Genomic DNA, 21,516 nt, shown 5'->3' on the forward strand with positions numbered 1-21,516 from the left:
CACCTGTCAGAACCCCATTCCTGCTTTCAGTACCCTGACTCCCTCTCTGCCGCAGTCTACCCTCTGTGTCTGAGCCACGTGTATATATGTCACTGACAATTCTGATTGTTGGCTGGGTTCTTAGAGATGATAGTCAAATTCATTCCTGGGACCAAACATGGATCCATTGGTCCCACTATATCTCTCCATTTAATAAATTATTAAATACTCTCTACTCTCTATCTTGCTCAGTTTCTTTGGCATTACAAAGGTGAGATCTAAAATTTCTCTCTTTTCTAGAACTCCTTTGTTTGTGACATGATTCTCTTCCTTGGCAAGTCTCACTTTGTATCAGTAGTTACTATTTGCTATTACTTTCTTCTCTTTGTTCCCAGTAGCTCTCTTCAGCTCCCAGGAAATGGCCACTCATTGAAAGCCCTATGCATTGTCTTTTCACAGCTGGCCTTCTGGAACTTGATTCTCAGTACTAAAGACTTTCATAACTCAGCATCTTATACTTTAGCTCTTTTGCAGGCTTTTTTAGCTTGCAAATGTAGTTAGCAGTACATAGTGATTGTCACCTTGTGAGGGGACCAGCCCTTTAGCAGATATTTTATATGAAAGGCATATAATCCTTCCAGAAACTCTATATCACTCACAAACCACACTTCTCTACCAGAATATTCATATTTTTTTTTGAAACTTTTTGTAACCTACCACTCTTTTCCCTTCAATTCCACAGCAACTCCTGTCTCTTATCAGAGAGTTTGTGGCATAGGACATAGGAAAGGCAACTTTCCTTCCTGAACCACTCAAGTTTCTGTTTTCAACTCTATCCCAACTTATCAGATCAGTCTCTCTTTTCCTATTACACAGAAGAGGTCCCTCTGGTTTGCAAAAGCACCTAACATTGAGTGTTTGCTTTGGATGGAGCACTCTGTTCAATCCCCTTTGTCTTTTCGTTTCTCATCTTTTTTTGGGACAGTTGATCCAGGTCATCCAATTACATTGGGGCTGCTTTGAGAAAGAAAGGAAGGAAAGGAGAAGTGCAGAATTGGAGGCTTTGGATATGGGTACTTACACTGTGAGAAGAGATTAAACAGCAACATTTCCATAAAGGATTGGAAAAATTCAAGAACAAAAGGAATTCTAACTGAAAGCATTTAATTTAGAATGAGGAATGATGATTCTTTGTGTTCCTGAAACAGAAATATAGATGGTCAGTCATTGGTAAAGTTGAATGTGGCCACGTTTTGAATTGCTCTTCCCCTCAGGAATAACAAGGAGAAACAAGGTTTAGCATTTTAGCAGGTGGGAATGCTGGCAAGCAATCCCTGATTATGTAGGGTAGTAGAATTAGAGGTAAACATCTGTGGGGAGGAGGTGGCAGGCTTTGTGGATACTGGTGATGTACATGGACCAAGCCTGGCTCTTAATTCCTAATTTTCTGTTATCTCTAGTGTCCTGACTGTTCCTTCCCTGACACTCTGTCTCCCACCTCCATGCATTTATCCTGGCTATTGCCTCTGCCTAGAACACTCTTCCTCTTCATTTCTGACTCTGGGTTTACCTTGCTCCCTTCAAGTATCAGTTAAGTCTGATGGTCTGCAAGAATTCTTTCCCAATGCCCCTTAATGTTAGTGCCTGTCCCGTCTCCAATTGATCCTTATAGAGCCTGTTTGTACACATACTAGGTTTCCCCCACCCCCTGAGGCAATTGGGGTTAAGTGATTTGCCCAGGGTCACAGCCAGTTAGTGTTAAGTGTCTGAGACCAGCTTTGAACTCGGGTCCTCCTGATTTTAGGGCTGGTGCTCTATCCACTGGGCCAACTAGCTGCCCCACACTAGTTGTTTTTATGTTGTCTCCATTAGACTGTGATTCTGTCCCTGTCTTCAGCTTTCAGAGTTGTAGGGAATTCTACTCTCTTTAGTTGCAAAGCAGATGTTGACCTCTGCTCACTCCCAGGTCCTATCAATCAACGAAATCAGCCTTGGATTCTGATTCCTGCCTGGGCTGGACTTTGAGGAGGATCTCAATCCGGTTTAAGTAAGAGACGGAAAGTTCCCTGAGGGCAGGGATTACCTTTAGCTTTTCTTGAATCCTTAGGGACTAGCACAAATAGCTGTTTAATAAATAGATTGATTATCTTTTCGAGATAATCCTCGAGATCAGGGTTTTGCCTTTTTTTTTCTTTCTGCCAGACACACAGTAGGCGTTTAATTCAAGTTTAAGCGATGTCTGATAACTCAGGGACCTGGCAGCAGGACCTGCTTCCTCGCACTTCACGCTCCCAGGAGCACCGCAGGACGCCCGAGTCCGCGGGGATTCAGCACCAAGAGAACCCTGGCACACCCTGTAGTGCGTCCACGTGCTGACCGCGCGGGGCGGGGCAAAATCTAGAGCGCTTGAAGCCTGGTTGGCTTCGATGGCGGCGAGGGTGGGCCAAAGCGGGCTTGAAGCGGTTGGTGATTGGGCGAGCCGGCGCGAGAACGGCCGGGCCCCTTAGGAGGCGGCCGCCTATTTGAAAGATGCGGCCTCGCGCCCCAGGGCTTACTTCGACCTACCTTCCACCCTGGTCTGGGACAGCGGCGGCTGCGGCGATGGAGGCGGAGGAGGCGGCGGCTCCGAGGCAAGGCGGAGCCGGCCGGCGGGGACGGGAGCGTCTTGTACGCCGAGGGAGATCCGGGCCCTGGGTTCGAATCCCCCTTCTGTCACCCCTTCTGGACCACTCTGGCCCACTCCTGTGGGGGTCCGGATCCTTCTCTGACAGCGGGGAAACCGATCCCCAGAGCCCGACCCGAGGCCTCCAGCGGGCTTTCCATGGCCGGCGCTTTTACAATGAAGGAAACAGACTGTGCCTTCGAGGCGGGAGGCTGGGCTGGGGGCACAGACGGGAGGGGTAGGAGGTAGTAGGAATTTGCAGCCAAAGAGGTTGCGGACGGGCGGGCTTCCGGGGGAAAGTATAATGCAAAAGCCGGATTGCTCCGAACTTGGACCTCCTTCTGGGGAAACTCCATCCCAGGAGGTTGGAAGAGAGAGCATTTATGAAGCGCCTACTATGTACTAAAACAGCATGGAGAGGTGAAGGCTCCGGAGAATCACAGGCCGGACTTGGCTCTCTGAGTTTCCACTTAAAAGCTCCCTGATAAAAGGTCACAGGTGGAGCCTGGAGCCCAGATTTCTCGAACAGAGAAAAGGCCCCCTTCCTCCGGGATCTATCTTATTTGCTTGTCAGTTTTAGGTAGAAAAAGCATTAATGAAGTGCCTCGAGTGTCAGGTCACACTTGAACCCAGGTACTCAGGTCCAAGACCCTGCTCTCTTTACTCTTCCATTGTAGTTAAAATTGTAGTTTTCAGATGCAAAAAGGTCCTAGTGTTTCCTAAAGAGTGGTCATGCAGTTCAGTGGATACACTATTTCAATCAGGAAAAACCACATTTTTTACTGGCTCCATGTGTGATCCTGGACTTGGTATTGGGCAACCTTCCTTCTCTACGAAAGGATTAGTTGGCAAGTTTTGGGCGATAATCATCCAGTAATTAAGCAGTAATGAATGTCTTGCAATCAGCAATGATGGAGGGAATCCTGATTAGCTTTTGGGTTCACTGGAAAAGAAATGATAACTGCTTCAGGGGTTTTTATTTATTTGTAAAGTCCATAAACTTTTAGATGCTCTTTAAATGTTGCTATATTCAATTTTTAAGTTCATAGTTTTGCAAAGCATAGTGCTTGGCATCTAGTAGGAGATTAATAAATGTTTATTGGATTGTTCTTATTTAGTTGGCAAACTTTTTTCTGGTTTTTTGTTTGTTTGTTTTTGGTTTTTTAATCCTGACTTTTTCATGACTTCTAGGCCCAAGAAAATGTCTGGTAACAATGATTGGTTTCAGAGTCCCCGGGTTCCTAGCTTTGCTCAGATGTTGAAAAAGAACCTGCCAGTTAAACCTTCTTCAACAACAGTGAATCCTCCTCCAGGATATTCATCATCAGAGAATTACAGTGTGTCAAATTTAGCTTCTAAGGTTACACAAGTCACAGGTAGTTATTTGCAGTATTATCTGGTTCTTTCAAACTTGCTAATGTTTGTTATATTTCTTTGAAAGATCTTCTCTTCCTTCATACCCTGCTATCAACATTACAGTGCAGGTGCTTGTCCCTTTTCCTAGACTTATGGATACTAAAATGATAACTAATAAAAGAAATTTACCCTCTCGTATCATAATAAGCTCTCACTGGCTTCTTTGACCAAATACTCGCCACACTGTTGGATCCTTGTTCACTCCTGAATTTTCTATGAGCTGGTTCTTGGTATCTTTAGTCTTTTCTCCTTTCTTTCCATAGTATGTAATTCAGTATACTCAGATGTCTAATTGATCTTACTTTTTAAAAGCTCCAATTCCATGATTATTTCTTTGCTTGTTAGCCTTCTGTGTTTCTAGAAACCTGAAATCTTCTGTAGATTTAAAGGCTCTTCCCAATCAGGTTAAATCTTGAGATGGCTTTTTTGATCACCAGTGTGAATCCCCTTAAGTTGGTCTTTCTGTGCCTTCAGCAGCAGCATTACATAGTGGAAAGAACTGGAACTTCAGAGGACTTGGGTTCACACCTACCCTAGATGCTTCCTATTTGTATGAGTTAAATTCCTGGGCCTCAGTTTCCTCATAGGATCAGATTAAGTGATCTTTAAGGTTTTTTCCAGTTCTAGCTCTATGATACAAGTACTTTTAGTAATTAGAAAAAGAAGCCATTGTCACTCAAAGCCAATATAGCTTCATCAAAAAGAAGTCTGCCAGATAACTTGACTTCCTCTTTTGACGGGTTACTACCATAGTTGATGAACAAAAAGTGATAGTTGGAATCTATGTAGATTTCATTTGACAAAGATTCTCATGATATCCTTATGAACAAGATGGAAAAAAGAGAGATCAAATGATAGTAAAATTCTTTGGGGGTGGAGGGAATCAGACCTGACCAAACCTAAAGAACTTAGTGGTGGAATGTCACAAGCTTGGCCTGTGCTATGCATGTGTGCCTTTTTTTTTTTTTTTTTTTTTTTTAAATTGACTAGATTGAAGACCTGCCAAACATAATTGCCATGTTTTTAGATAGTGTGAAGGTATGAAGCTTGGACAAAAAGCTTTGGATTAGGCATATCAAATTCAAATAGATGTCTGGAAGTCTCATGATCAATTTAGAAAACCACAGTATCTGTGTTTCATGGATGTTTATTTCTTAAATATTTTATCATTTCATTTTCATCTAGTTTAAGCAATGAGTTTGACACTTCTGCAACAGATAATTGATTTAGTACCTCAAAAGTTCTCAACAGGATAGAACATTGAACTGAATTTAATAAGATGAAATTACATATACATATATGCACATATATATCACACACACATATATACATATACAAATAAACATATATTTATACTTGGTGGGGAGGAGGGTTAGGACCCTAGTACAAAATGGGGGAGTTGTGGCTAAAGAAAAGTTCATTGTTAGAAAGATTTGGGAATGTTAATAGATTGCAAAGCTCATTAGCATGTGTGCCATGACTAGTGATTATTCTTGGTTTGATCTAGGGATGCCTGATTTGATCTAGGGATGTCTTTTGTTCTTTGTACTAGGGTAGCTCCATATACTTGTGTAGCCTAGGGAATCCTGTACATATAATGCATCCAGGAGTGCCTAGCCTATTTATCACCCTCATGTGACAGGCCAAAATATCCCTATTCTTACTTTCCTCATTGTTCTACTACTTTCCTACATCATATGTCCCTTTAGGGACAGGCAGAGTTCTGGATTTCAGGAATCTATCATTGGAATTTTGGATTGTGGAGAAGCCTTCAAAGATAGGTTTCTGAAAATGAACACATGACATAAGAGAAAAAATGTCATTTAAAGTTTTTCAAAAGTGTTAGGGTCTTTCTCATGTCAGACACTATTCCTTCAGAGTAGTTGAAGAAGAGGCTAGACCAGGAATAGGTAGTGAGATTGTAGAGAAGATTCTTGGGTTATTTCCATGCTGTACTAGATTGTCTTTAGGCCATAGGATTGTAGAAATTGAGCTGAAAGGGACTGTGTTGCCTACTGGAATGCAAGACCTCATGAGATGTTGAATCTCTTGAGATTTTTTGATTCCCTCACACACATAGATAAAGGGGTAAGACAGGATGAAATCAGATTAAAGGAGATAGAAATGAAAGTTTGAAGAGGGGCTAGAAATATTTGTCTGATATTTTATACTGCACACCTTGAAGTAGAAGAATTATTTCTATTTTGTGGATGAAATCACTGAATTCCCCTTTCCACATCTATAAAATATGGTAGATGGACTAGAACAGGACTTCTTAAACTTTTTCCATTCACAATTCCTTTTTGCCCAAGAAATTTTTATGTGTTCCCCTCTTGAATCTGAGCCAAGGTTCTAGCAGTGTTTGTGTATATACAGTATGCATGTTGTGTGTTCAGAATCAAGGCTGCAATGAAGTTGGGCAGTGAATGCATCATGGGCAAGTGATGCCAGAAACACCTCAGATTTGTTATATGTTTGATTTTGAATTAATTTTTGGTTGTTGTGTTGAGAAATCTTTTACTGTAGCCAATTTATTTGTGTGTGTGTGAGATCTCCCTCCCCTCCCACATTCAGTGTGGGTTGCAACTCACAGTTTATGTTTTGAACTAGACTACCAATTCTCTTCCAGCTATAAAATTCTGTAACTTTATTAAGTGACGTTATTTTGGAATTTTTCATTACCTTTCTTGGTATTAAATATTTTCATAGATTATGCTTAAAGTACCTGAATAGTTTACTGGTATAGAATCTAAACTGTCAGAGCACATGTGATTAGATTTTATATATTTAAATCTGTGACTAATGTCATCATTGGTTTTGGGACTGGAAGAAAAGAAGTCTTGAGGGGAGGGCATTAGGTCTTTTATTTTGCCTTGTCTTTTTAAAACTTACTTGAAGCTGTTGTTTGTTTTTTAGGTAACTTTCCAGAACCACTGCTTTCCAAAGTAGTCCTCCCTAATCCAAATACTGTTCTTCCTCCAAAGAAGATTCCCAAAGAATTCATTATGAAGTACAAACGTGGGGAAATAAATCCAGTGTCAGCCCTGCATCAGTTTGCACAAATGCAGCGTGTACAACTTGACCTTAAGGAAACTGTAACAACAGGCAAGTGTTTCTTAAGATTGTCTATACTTGTGACACTTAGAAAGAATGAATGAATTTATTTAGGAATTGCTTTTTAAATGCTGAGGTAGACAAGAGGGATACAAGTAGAACAACAAGACAAAGAGCTCCTTTTGTAATGGGCAGATGGAGAAACATGAAACATGGGGGAATTTTCATCTTTAAGTCAGAGGAACAGGCCCCAAGGTTCTTGGGGATGAGAGAACCTTGGGGAAAGTCTCTTCTTAAGATTCTTTCCATTGATTGAACCACTGGCAGAGTCAAAGATTGGTGACTAGAGTGCTCTTTTTTTGGGTTGTCAGTAGCTCTGGTTACTGGAGTAGATTGGGGATGGGGGGTAACTTATAATACTTACCAAGGCAATTGCTAAACAAGTAATTTCTTGGGTTTCTTCCCTGGGGTGATGGCTTTTTGTATTACTGATATTTGTACTGGATATTGAATATAATGGCCTTGGTTAGGCAGAAGGCCCTGACAAATGGCATTAGGCAGTTTTGACACTTTAAAAAAAAATTGTTTATTTTAACATTTAAAAATATTTTTAGGGACAGCTAGGTAACACAGTGGATAGAGCATTAACCCTGAAGTCAGGAGGAACTAAGTTCAAATCTGGCCTCAGACACTTAACATGTCCTAGCTGTGTGACCCTGGGAAAGTCACTTAACCCCAATTGCCTCAGCCAAAAAAAAAGATATATATATATATAAATATAAATTATACATAAAAGCAACATTTAACATTTCTTTTATTTTATTTTTTTGCTCTGTACTATAATTTTTAATTAGCTTTATAATTTTCAAAACATATGCATGGATAATTTCAACATTAACCCTTGCAAAACTTTGTGTTCCAATTTTCCTTCTTTTCCCCACCTCTCTTCTTAGATGGCAAGTATTCAAATATATTTTAAACATGGTAAAATATATATTTAATGTTTTTTTTTTTTAAAGTTTTGAGTTTCCAGATTTCTTCTATCTTCTTTTCTCTCCCTGCTCATTCAACAGGAAAGCAATTTGATATAGGTTATACATATACAGTCATAAAAAACATGTTTAATATATTATTCATATTGTGAAAGAAAACAGAGACCAAAAACCAAACCAAACCAAAACAAAACATTTCCAACAAAAAGTTTTAAAAAAGTATGCTTCGATTTGCATTTAGACTCCCATCAGCTCTTTCTCTGGAAGTAGATAGCATTTTTCATTGAGTCCTTTGGAACTGTTTCAGATCATTGTATTGCTGAGAACAGCTAAGTTTGACATCCTTTTGTTGCAGTTTTGGTTTTAGCCTTTTTAGTCTCTGGGAGAGAATCTGGTGTTAAACCTCACAATTTATGCATATTTAGACTAAAGTGCTTGTTTTTTTGGGTATAAAATCTTTCCACTTTTACAGGAGACATCTATACATGGATCCTAGATATTTGGACCATGACTCTAGTGCAGGAAATAATCATGGGATACAGGTTTGGATAAGTTTGGAAAGAAGTTTAATTATGGTTACTTGTTTTAGCAACATCTGGGAACTTGATAAAAAAAAGCAGCATTTGAATTATTGGTACCTTCTAAGGAAAGCACATGACATTGTAACACAAAGTCAGTTCTTTAATTTCATTTTCCTTTTGTCATTCATTGAGCAAATTTTTATTAGGCACCTACTTTGTTCCCAGACATACAAAGACAAAACCTGGAAAAACAAGGTGTTTATATTCAACTGGAGGAAACTCTCTTTCTCTCTCTCTCTCTCTCTCTGTATATATATATATATATATATATATATATATATACACACACACACACACACACACACACACACACACATATATACTTATATATTTACACACATATACATACATGTAATGTATATGTATATATGTATGTGTATACATACACACACCTGGGAGTCAGGGAGAGTAGAAATAATTGGAGGGGTTGGTAGGCTGAATTTAAGCCAGGACAAATATGCTTGGTGCAGCTATGGTATATGTGATGGGAAGTTGCCTCCAGGTCAGTGGATAAGTTAACATGCCACAGGGGTTCTCTCCAGGCTCAAATTCTGTGGGAACATTCCTCTCTGCAGAACACAGAAGGACTGCTAGCTTGCTGGTCCCTGAGAGAACTTCTTAAGGAAAACTATGAAGATGACATTTACCTGTGTAAGCAAGTGAATTGTGGAAGGCTTCCGGCCATTCAACAAGAGAACCGCCTTAAGTGACATTTTGCACAAGAGTGCTTTATTGCACCAGATCAGAAAGAACTGTCTCCTTTGGGGTAGTTAGCAGGCCTTGATGTGTTGGCCTTTTGGTTTTGAAGGGATGCCAATAAAAAGAGATCCCTTAGAATGTTGGGATGGCTTGACAATGGCTACTAGAGGACCAAGAATTCTGAATTTTATTAAGTATATTCCATTATTGGGACCAAGAAACAGGTCTAATTGAGATGTGCTCAAATGATGCAATAAAGAATGAGTTGTTCTTCACATATCTGATTCTGGGACAGAAAATTGTCACAAAGAATCTCATATGATGGGGAGGGATCTGAGGGGCTAATGAAAGTTTGCATCAGATACCCTCTTTTTGCAGGGGTTCTCTCCTCCCACTCTCTCTTAAAAAGTGCCTCAGGGGTGAGGAGGGGAAAGGGATCCTGTCTGTCACCTTTGACTTGTATGCCCCAGTTCTACGAGTTAAATTGTTTTTCTTTTCCTTCTTAGTGTATTCATCCCACTTTTTTTCTTTTAATATCATCAAAACATAACAAAACCATTCCCAGGATCCATCTCTGAATCCAAATATCTGAGTGACTTGTTCTTTCTTGCAGTGGCTCATCTCTTGCCTCCATTTTTAACTTCTTTATCTTTTGTCATTTTTCACCTACTTTATGACCTTTGATGATTTAGGATTCTGAAGATTATCTCCTTTAGAATGGAAACAATTAATGTTCCATCCTCACTTAAATCCAATTTACCTGCATTTCATGGCATCACTTCCCTGGTATCATGGGTCCTTTTCAAAAATGAAGGACAAACAGCAACATAGGGTTTCATACCTTTACCTGTGGGTGCTCTGCCCAAAGGAATATATATTTTGGTGGATGAACTCTTGAAAGATTTTTTTGGATTTATGAGGTAGATTTGTTTTTTAAGGATCACACCTTATACCTAAATCACTTTAGCTTTCATTGATTGGCCAATAATAGGTACCAGCTCAAGCCTTACTTGGTCATTGCTTGGGCTCTAATGGCTCAGAGGTAATGTATATAGAATTTTGTTTTGTTTTGGGCAGAAACTCTAAGGGTCTTGCCCTTGCATATTTTTTAATTTATTAGTTCATTCGTTTTTTCATTCATTTGTTTATTAAGTAAAAAAGGCCTTTGCCTCATTTCTTACGTAGCCTGAATCACTGAATAGGTGTTGCCTCAGTGAAACAGACTTAGGAAAGATCTTAGCTTCAAAAGGCCAACTTTTTCCACTGCATCTGGGGCCATTTACATTTGTCCTGATTTATATCTTGCCACTGGACTGATTTCATGTGTTCAGACATTGAAAAACTTTGTGAACAAATTGGGAAGGCCAGATGGGGTTGGTAATTTCAAATGACATGGCATTCAAAGCACCAAAACCTATGGTTGGAGACATGTATAGGAAGAATTTTTGAAATTTGATTACCAAGACTTTGACCTTTTGATTTACACAGTAAACATTTAGCCAAATAAGAGTTAAATTTAGCTAGATCTGGGTCTATCTTGGGAATAAGGGAGTTTCCCTTCCCTGCAAGTCTTGAAGCAAAGCCTATATAGTCATTTCCTGGAGATGATGTCAAGGGGATTCTCATTCAAGAACAAATTGGACTAAATGGCTTTTGAGGTTTCTTCTGACTGAGATTCTATGATTTCAAGTAAAGGAAGATAATAGACTAAAACTAATCCCATCTGTGTTACATATTTATTGAAAAAAAATTTTTTTAACAGTGATAGGAATTTAATGCTATCTTATTTTAGAAGAATTTTTCTAAGTAGGAAAAATGAATTGTTAGTTATTGTTACATCAATTACATTTTCTTTTCATTTGACCCATTTGACCAGATTCTGGTAATTGTATTCACAGTTTAAAACTTATACTAATGTCCTTGGGTACTTTTTCTAGGTAATGTTATGGGTCCTTATTTTGCCTTCTGTGCTGTGGTGAATGGTATTCAATATAAAACTGGACTGGGACAAAATAAAAAAGAATCTAGATCCAATGCAGCCAAGCTAGCCCTTGATGAGCTTTTGCAGTTGGATGATCCTGAATCAAGGAATGTAGAAAGCTCAGGTGAGTGTACTAGTCATTGAATAGTATAGTTCTCTCCCTTCCTCTTTTTCCCATACTTCCTCCTTCCCTCTTCCCTCCCTACCCCCCAGTTGATAAATACATAAATAGGGACTGGGCCTGTTACTTCATTGATGTAGGGAACTGTAATGAGGAATTTCTCAACAAAGCTTATCCTATTCTGTCATTATTATTGGTTCATGCTATTCTTTTTTTATATTCAAACTTATTTAAATATCCTTTTTTTCCCTTGCCTTAACAAAAAATTTGAGCTCATCATATTGTTTTCTATATAGCTATGTGGGTTTCTTCAGAAGACTCTTTGGGATTATTTAGTCAGGATATCTTCCCTCATTTCCCTCCTTTAAGAACTTATTTTTCTAGCCAAGTATCCCTTGAAAATTCTTCCTTTAATAACTTATTTTTCAATCCAGGTATCCCTTGAATATATATGCATGGATTATATTGTTAGTCAGAATGAAAATCAGAGTAGCAAGTATTACCATAGTTACTTCCTCTCTCTTTCTTATAATTATAGCTCTCCAGGCTTAACTATTTTGGCCTCAAGTCCTTCTAGACAGAACTTCCAAAACAACTATGTTTTCTCTTTCCTGAATTGATTCCGTGTTGACCTGGCCTATTTTGACCTGATTCTCCAAAATGGTGACATCATGAGCTATGAGGAACAACACTCGAGAACTAGAAATTGTAGTGAAACAACAAGAAAGCTTTGGCTGTAAGATGCACCAAAAACTGTGTGGAAAAAACAAACCTGAATTAGCTGCAAAATAGGCCTAGTTGTTGTTCCCCACCCAAGACTGGCTGTAATAAATGAACATTTACTTGTATTACTATTTATCATGTGTATGTAGATATTTTAATGATTAATAAACTGCAAATTATATAAACTATAAATTAATAAACTGCAAATTATAAAAAAAGAAAATAGCTTTAGTTTTCTGATCTTTTTCAAATACTGATTTTTTCATAGAACATATTTTTGCCATGATAGTTTATATACTACCATGTTACCAAAAAACATAAAGCAGCCACCTTTAACATTTCAAGGGCTTTATGTTTCCTAACTTATTTCTTTCAATAGGTCCTCTTCTCATCCTAGCAGAACCCATCATTTCAGCTGAATCAAATTATGTTTCCAAGGTATATTATGATAGGAAAGTCTTTATATTCTTGTTTGGTACCAACTGTGCCTCCCAAAGAAATATTACATGTACAAACTTGTTTCAAAGGTATATATTTGTGTTGTCAAGAACCTTCTAAGAAAGATATTTCTCTGATTTGGTAGATAAGCTTTCAAGATTTGAGGTGACCAAAATTTTCTTTTCTTTGTGGCCAACCCTCATTGAGACTGGTTATTGAATGGCAGCTATGGTAATTTCCTAGTGGACCAGGATCAAAACTATCTTTCCAGTCTGATATAAAGAATTCCAAAATTTGATTTTTATTGGCATCAAGTTTAGTAACTCTTGGGTTACCTTGATCCTGGATCTGATGAATTTTTGGGTAGCAGACACTGAGGATTATTTCATTCTATGGAAGTTATATATGAGAAGTTCAATTAATGCTGTTGATATGTTAGTTTTACAAGCCAAAACAAAACTATTGCCAAAGGGAAGAGGAATTTAAGCTTTTTTTTTTTTCCCCAAAAACTTAACAATACACTGAAAAAAAAATCAGACATATGTAATGTTCTGTATCCTTGGAACTCTGCAAAAGAATTGGGAAGGTGGCTAATAGGCTTTTAACAGGTGCACTCCTATTTCCAGGCCATTTTCATGTTGCTTCCAATTAAGGAATCGTCCTTTATTAAGTAGTTACTATGGACCAAGCCCTGTGCTAAATGCTAAACATACTAAGAAAAGCAAATACTCTTGCCCTCAAGGAGGTTACATTTTAGTGAAGAGAAGTAATGTGTATAATAATAGCAGATGCAAGTACCTAAGAGAGGAGATGTAGAATGGGATAGGAAATCTCTGAATTTGCTGCTGAGTCTTAAGGGAGCCAGGGATTCTGAGGAGAGGATATCAAGGCAGGCACTCTAGGTCTGGGGTTAGAAAGGGACATGTATGGAGACAGGTTCTAATGTGAGGAACAGCAAAAAAAGCCAGTGGTGCAGGCATATGAAGTGGAGTAAAGTTGAGGAAGACAGGAATGGTAGAAAGGAGCCAGACTATGAAGAACTTTGATTGATAAGTAGACTGTATTTGATCCTGGATATAATAGGGAGCCACTGGCATTTATTGAGTAGGAGGAAGTGGGGAAACAGTCTTATGTGGAGAAAATCTGTTCTTCTTAAATCCCTTTTATTTCTGTTGCTATCATCTTAATCTAGGCTTTCATCTACATAGGCCTAAATTTGCCAGAAGTACACCTGATAAAGAAATCCCTCAGATTACCATGGCATCAATAAGGTGGTGCAAGAGAGCCCTATTCTCTCTCTAGAGCCCTATGCCATACATTGTATAGTATGTGTACATAGCTGCCTCACTAAGCCTATTTCTTTCTTTTTTTTTTTTTTTTTTTGTTTGTTTTCTATTTATAATTTTTTAAAATAGTATTTTTTTTTAACAAATATATGTAAAGATAGTTTTCAACATTCATTTTTGTACACTTTGTGTTCCAATTTTTTCCCCTTCTTCCCTTATCTCTTCCTCCCCCAAATAGCAAGCAATCTGATATAGGTTAAATATGTGCAATTCTTTTAAACATATTTCCATATTTTTCATATTGTACAAGAAAAATAAGATCAAAAGGGGGGAAAAATCATGATTAATAGACAAAAAAACATGCTTTTATCCCTGTCCAGTCTCCTTAGTTCTCTCTCTGGATGTGGATGGCATTTTTTATCCCAAGTCAATTGGAATTGCCTCAAATCACCACATCGTTGAGAAGAGCCAAATCTATCACAGTTGATCGTTACATAATCTTGTTACTGTGTACAATGTTCTCTTGATTCTGCTCACTTCACTTAGCATCAATTCATGTAAGTCTTTCCAGGCTTTTTTGAAATCACTTATAGAACAATAATATTCCATTACATTCATATACCTTAACTTATTCAGCTATTCTCCAATTGATGGACATCCACTCAATTTCCATTTCCTTGCCACTATAAAAAGGGCTACCACAAACATTTTTGTACATATGGGACCTTTCCCCTCTTTTATGACCTTTCTGGAGCATAGTTCCAAATTGCTCTCCAGAATGGTTGGACCATTTTGCAACTCTTCCAACAATGCATTAGTGTCCCAGTTTTCTTACATCCCTTCTTTTTTATCCTTATCTTCTCTTGTCATCTTAGCCAATCTAAGAGTGTGAAGGAGTACCTCAGTGTCTTAATTTGTATTTCTCTAATTGATGATTTACAGCATTTTTTTTTCACATGATAAAAAATTGTCTTAATTTCTTCATCTAAAAAGTGTTTATATCCTTTGACTATCAATTGGGGAATGATTTGTATCCTTATAAATTTGACTCAGTTCTTTATATATTTTAAAAATTAGACCTTTATCAGAAACATTGACTCTCCCCTCCCTCTCCCCCTCCCCCAGCTTTTTGCTTCTCTTCAAATCTTAGCTGCATTGGTTTTATTTGTGCAAAAACTTTTAAAATTAATATAACCAAAATTATCCATTCTGCATTTTGTAATGATCTTTAGTTCTTCTTTGGACATAAATTCCTCCCTTCTTCAAAGATCTGACAAGTAAACTATCCCTTCCTCTCCTAATTTGCTTATAGTACAACCTTTTATGTCTAAATCATTAGCCCATTTCAACTTTATCTTCGTAGAGGGTGTTAAATGTTGACTAATAACTAGTTTCTGCCATACTATTTTCCAGTTTTCTCATAAATTTTTGCCAAATAGTGAGCTCTTATTCCAGGAGCTGGAGTCTTGTAGATTATTATAGTCATTGACTATTGTGTCTATTCCTATTCTACTGAACCATTTCTGTATTTCTTAGCCAGTATCAAATGATTTTGATGATTGCTGATTTATAATATAGTTTTAGTTGTGGTATGGCTAGGTTACCTTCCTTTGCATTTATTTTTCATTAATTCCCTTGATATTCCTAACCTTTTGTTTTTTCAGATGAATTTAATTACTATTTTTACTAGCTTTCTAAAGTAATTTTTGGTACTTTGAATAGTATGGCACTGAATAAGTAGGTTAATTTAGGTAGAATTGTTATTTTTTTATTATATTAGCTTGACCTACCCATGAGCAATTGATATTCTGACAGTTGTTTAGATCTAATTTTATTTGTGTAAAAAGTGTTTTGTAATTGCATTCATATAGTTGCTGGGTTTGTTTTGGAAGGCTCCCAATATATTGTCTATAGTCATTTTAAATGGGATTTCTCTTTGTAGGTCTTTAGCTGGGCTTTGTTGGTGACATAAAAATGCTAATGATTTCTGTGGATTTATTTTATATCCTGCAACTTTGCTAAAGTTGTTAATTGTTTCTAATCTAGTAGTTTCTTAGTTGATTCTCTAGGATTCTTTAAGTATATCATCATAATACCTGCAAAGAGCAATAGTTTTGTTTCCTCATTATCCATTCTAATCCTTCATTTTATTTTTCTTCTCTTATTGCTGTAGTATATTTCTAGTACAATATTGAATAAAAATGATAATGGGCAACCTTGTTTTACCCCTGATCTTATTGGAAATGTTTCTGGCTTATTCCCATTACATAATATGCTTGCTGATGATATTAGATAGATGCTATTACCATTTTAAGGAAAACTCCATTTATTCCTATGTTCTTTAATGTTTTTATTAAGAATGGGTGTTATATTTCATCAAGTGCTTTTTCTGCATCTATTGAGATAATCATTGATTTTTGTTAGTTTTGCTATTGATGTGGTCAATTTTGCCAATAGTTTTCCTTGTATTGAACCAGCCCCTGCCTTCTTGGTATAAATCCCACTTGTTCATAGTGTATTATCCTGGTGATAAATTGCTTTAATCTTTTTGCTAATGTTTTATTTAATATTTTTACATAAATCTTCATTAGGAAAATTTGTGTATAATTGTCTTTTTCTGTTTTGGCCTTTCTTGGTTTAGATATTAGTACCATATTTGTATCATAAAAGGAATTTAGTAGGACTCCTTCTTTTCCTATTTTTCCAAATAGTTTATATAGTATTGGAATTAATTGTTCATTAACTGTTTGGTAGAATTCACTTGTAAATCGATCTGGTGTTGGAGATTTTTTTCTTAGGGAGTTCATTGATGACTCATTCATTGTCTTTTTCTAAAATAGGACTAAGTATTTTATTTCCTCTTTTATTGATCTGGCCAATCTATATTTTTGTAAATATTCATCCTTTCACTTAGACTGTCAGATTTGTTGGCATGGAATTGGGAAAAATAGCTCCTAATTATTGCTTTAATTACCTCTTCATTAGTGGTAAATTCACCATTTTCATTTTTTATATTAGTAATTTGGTTTTTTCTTTCCTTTTTCTAATTAAATTAACCAAAAGTTAATTTTTTTTTATAAAAAAGAATTCTTAGTTTTATTTCTTAGTTTAATAGTGTTCTTTCAATTTTATTAATATTTCTTTTGATTTTTGGAATTTCTAATTTGGTATTTAATCAAGTATTTCTAATTTGTTCTTTTTCTAACTTTTTACTTGCTTGTCTGGTTTATTGATCTTCTTTTTATTTTATTCATGTAAGCATTTGGAGATGTAAATTTCCCCTTAAGAACTGCTTTGATTACATCCCATAAGTTTTGGTATAGTTATTTCATTATTGTCATTCTCTTGAATGAAATTATCAATTGTTTCTATACTTTGTTGTTTGATCCATTCCTTCTTTAGGATTAGATTATTTAGTTTCCAATTAATTTTTGCTCTATTTTTTCCATGGTCCTTTATTTCATATAATTTTTATTTTATTATCATCTGAAAGGATGCATTTACTATTTCTGCCTTTCTGCATTTGATTGTGAGATTTTTATGTCCTAATAAAGTATCAGTTTTTGTGCAGCTATTATGTACTGCTAAGAAAAAGGTATATTCCCTTCTATCCCTAATCATTTTTTCCTATTTCTATTGCTGTTTATTTTTTCTTGCAATTTCCTTAACTTTTCCTCTACAAATTTGGATGTTATACCATTTGGTGCATATATATTTACTGGTATTGGTATTACTTCATTAGCTATGGTACTCTTAAGCAAGATGCAGTTTCTTTCCTCATTTCTTTTAATCAGATATCTTTTTTATTTTTGCTTGGTCTGAGGTCAGAATCAGCACTTCTGCCTTTTTTTTTTTTTAACTTCAGCTAAGCATAATATCTTCTACTCCAGAAATTTTTAAAAATTCTTTTAAAAGATTCTTTGTGTATCTCTGCTTCAAATGTGTTTCTTGAAAACAGTACGTTATAGGATTCTGATCCCTCTGCTATCATTTCCATTTTATGGGAGAGTTCATCCCAATCACATTCACAATTAAGATTACTAACTTTATTTACCACCATCTATTTTTCCCAAGTTCTACTTTTCTTTCTCCTTTCAGCCTTTCCCTCTTCCTCACTGTTTTGCTTCTGACCCCCATCTTCTTCAATCTGCTCTCTCTTTTATCAATCAGCCCCTCCTACTTTCTACTTTCATCTGGGACTTCCTTGCTCCTGAGCCTTGAAGGACTCCCCTTTACTTCTGATGACAGCCAGAACTCTTCTGTCTAGCTTTGAAGGCCCTGTACCTAGTCAGGTCAGGCCTTGGGATATCATTGGTTACCAGTGTAAATCCTTGGCTTTCTTAGGCTGGTCTCTTCCATGTGCCTCCAGCACATCTCTGTGCAGTTGTGTTCAGTTCTATACACTGAAGGGGAGGAAGGATATAAATTAGCTGGAGAATGTCCAGAAGAGGGACCCAGGTGATAAAAAGACTGGAGTCCCTCTATTTGACAGAGGGACATTATAGCAGTCTTCAAAAGAGTCATGTGATTAAGAGAAGCAAGTGGCACTGGGGTTGGATTCCAAGGACCAGTGGTCATTTCTGAGCTCTGTTATGCCACATTGGGCAAGTGCTTGCCTTCATTTTTTTCCTGTTTGATCAGAGGACTTCATAGGCTCTTTCTCTCTAAATCCATGACTTTGCTTAAAGCCCTTTGATTCTGTTGAGAGTGAAATTGATCAAGACTGAGGAATTGTAATCCAAGCAAATTGATTTATTAGCAAGGCATACAGTTGCATAACAAATCAGAACTAAGGTTCTTCAGTAAATACAAGGACCCTGTGAATGATAGATAACATAGCATTCTTATAGTCAATCGTGAGGAACAATTAAATTAGATGATCTTGAGCAACAAGGGCATTTCTTTTCTTTGAACAAGATGTGACAAAATCAAGAGGTACTGATTACAAGTTGTACCAGAACCCTTTGCAGTTATTTCCCTGAAATCATATGAACTAAGTTTTTACAGGAATATAGAATTTTAAGTCACAAAATAGATGTTGCTCACAAAATGGAGTTGGTTTGGTTCCTTTAATGTTCCCGTTGGTCCATGGGGAACCTTTTTTTCCATAGATCATTTCTCCAATGCCGATTACATGAGGTTAATTATATATTCAAGTCAATATTTGAACCATTATCAGATTATTAGGAATTAGCTTTGAGCAGGTTTTAGTACAATAATTAGTACAACATCTAACACAAATCCAGAGGATAATTATGAGGATAATAAGAATCCATTTGAATATGATAGTTAATATACCTGCTCTTTGTAACCAAGAGTAGAGTAAAAAAAAATAGGATAAGAAATCTCACTATGAGTATGCCCTTCTTATTTAGGCAATTGTATTTCTGATATAACTAGTTGGGTTTTATGGAGACTGTTAAAATCTCTCTTCATTAGTTAATGTAGAAACAACACATCTGATTGATCATAACATAGTTATATAAAGATATAAAATAGTTTAAGACCATACAATTTTGTTAGACCATTTAAGAATCTACTTCAATTTGGAAGGAGATAATGCACTTATTTATGGCTTTGACTAGCTTCTAGGGGCAAGATTTCTGACTGCTTACTTTAAGGTAGCAACTCCAGTGTATGGGAATTACAGACTAGAGAGACTTAAAACCTGGATTATGTGTGTATGTTTTGTTTTGTTTTACAGGGTTTCTTATGTATACATCTTTACTTTCTTGCCTTTGGTGCTTATGTATCTACCTTATACTTTTAAATTTCTAGTGAAATGTATCCTTCAGTCCTTTAGAATTATTGAAAATTGATAGTGGTGGGAATAAACAATCCTACATGTCCCAAACCAGCCTGGGAGAAGAATGGAGTAACAAGTTCCTTTTCTGTAGACATAAAACAAAGAATTTTAAACCCTCAATCCCTCATGTGAAATTTAAAGGGGGGAGGGAGGGAATTTACAGGGAATGGGTGTGGGATATTTTTATTGCAATCAAAACTAGTAATACTGGAGTAATAAATAAGATTTGTGAAACTGATATATTTAGGTTTGTAATCTATCTTTTCTATTTTGTTGTAAATGGTGGCTCTGGCACAGATAAATGCTTCCTTACCTCCATTATTTGGGAAAGGAAGACATTGTGTGCACTCATGAACAGTCCTCAAGTTCAATGAATTATTTGGGGTTCTGTTTCTGACAATACAGAAAATAAAATTTAAAAGCAGGATACCTACTATTAATGAGATTGTCCTAATTTTGTGGAGAATTATAGTTTCTCTCTCTAATTTTTTTATAATTAAATGATCATGATAAAAGCGGGGAAAAGTGATTAACCTTGGTTTAGTATCATTTGTAGTCTTCTTGGGATTCTATAAATGACATAAAGCCAATATAAAAGATACAAAGGGTCCAATTAAATCCTTTGGAATTGTCTTGTCTCCTTACAGAGGATCATTTGGAATAACGGGGAAAGCCTCCCAAGGATCAGGTTCACTTTGATAAATATGGTGGCATATCCAGCATCCATGCGGCCCAATTGCTTTAAGATGATATAAAGCATGTCCTGCTTCACCATGAAGCTTACTAATTGTGTTAAAGTCTTTCCAGTCTTCTTTCAAGTAATGGAATCGAATGGAAAGAGCAACTGGTAATACCATGAGAATTAAATAGTAGCGAGGACATAAGAGGTTCAAAACATATGATAAGTATAATTATGAGGCACAAAGCAAATAGTAGAGTAAGAAGTATCTGTTTCCCCATGGTTGGCTATTTTTTCATTCCCACAATTACTGTTCAGATTTTTTGATCTAGAGTTCTCATCTGCAGAATTAACTGGGGAAGGAGAAACATCAGACATAGTATTAAAATATAACAAAGCAAAAGCATTTTTAGATACATGGCTCTCACATGAAACAGTAAGGAGCAGATTTTACATGGGCATGATATATCCAATAGTCTTTATCTGTGATCTTGATTGCAGCTGAGGTGGTCAACAGTACTAGGAATGGGATTTCTCAGGCAGCTTGACTTTTGCTGGAAATTCTTGATATGAATGTTATCTCTGGCATTGGAAGTCATGTCATGGAAATCAAGAGATCTGGTCTAAATCTTCAGTTTTTGTTTCATGAAATTCCTTTCATCTATTTTGTAATTCCTATATATTTGAACAACATGTATCTCCTCCCCAGCAATGATATATTGATTTTAGAGAACATTTTACTTTTATGATAGGGTGACCAAATGACATTCAAAAGGAGGGAGCTGTAATTCCCACTTTGTTCTGCTTTGCAGATAAAATAAATTAAAGGGAAGTAATTCAGGTCACTTTAAGTGAGTTTTAGAACATAATTTATCAATAAGGATGTTAATTTCTTTGTTCATATGCTCGATCTGACCTAAACTCTGGGAGTGATAAGAAGTACTAAATTTAGGAGTTATCCCAAGAAAAAAATAAATTTCAGAGAGTATTGAACCTGTGCAATGAGACCTCTCCTCTAGATCCATATGTGCTAATGCGCAATCTTCTCCAGAAAAGTTTAGCAAATAAAGTTAGCTGTAGCTACAGGACCAGGAAATGG

At 36.6% G+C, this 21,516-nt stretch overlaps 1 protein-coding gene across 2 annotated transcripts; it reads left to right on the forward strand.

Annotated features, from left to right (window-relative positions):
- Window positions 1–2,498: 2,498 nt before the first annotated feature.
- Window positions 2,499–21,150, forward strand: LOC127562419 (adenosine deaminase domain-containing protein 1-like). Of its 2 annotated transcripts, none has more exons than XM_051998119.1 (5): window positions 2,499–2,673; window positions 3,833–4,017; window positions 6,974–7,162; window positions 11,321–11,488; window positions 20,386–21,150. In XM_051998119.1, the coding sequence occupies exons 2-5, from the start codon at window positions 3,843–3,845 to the stop codon at window positions 20,400–20,402; spliced, it is 549 nt and encodes a 182-aa protein (XP_051854079.1). In that variant the 5' UTR covers window positions 2,499–2,673; window positions 3,833–3,842; the 3' UTR covers window positions 20,403–21,150. The 2 variants fall into 2 exon arrangements, with proteins under 2 accessions (XP_051854079.1, XP_051854068.1); XM_051998108.1 differs by lacking the exon at window positions 20,386–21,150 and adding an exon at window positions 12,024–12,336 and having other exon boundaries at window positions 2,582–2,673.
- Window positions 21,151–21,516: the final 366 nt, after the last annotated feature.

This window comes from Antechinus flavipes, chromosome 1 (genome assembly GCF_016432865.1).
Source record: "Antechinus flavipes isolate AdamAnt ecotype Samford, QLD, Australia chromosome 1, AdamAnt_v2, whole genome shotgun sequence".
Classification (NCBI taxonomy): Eukaryota; Metazoa; Chordata; class Mammalia; order Dasyuromorphia; family Dasyuridae; genus Antechinus; species Antechinus flavipes.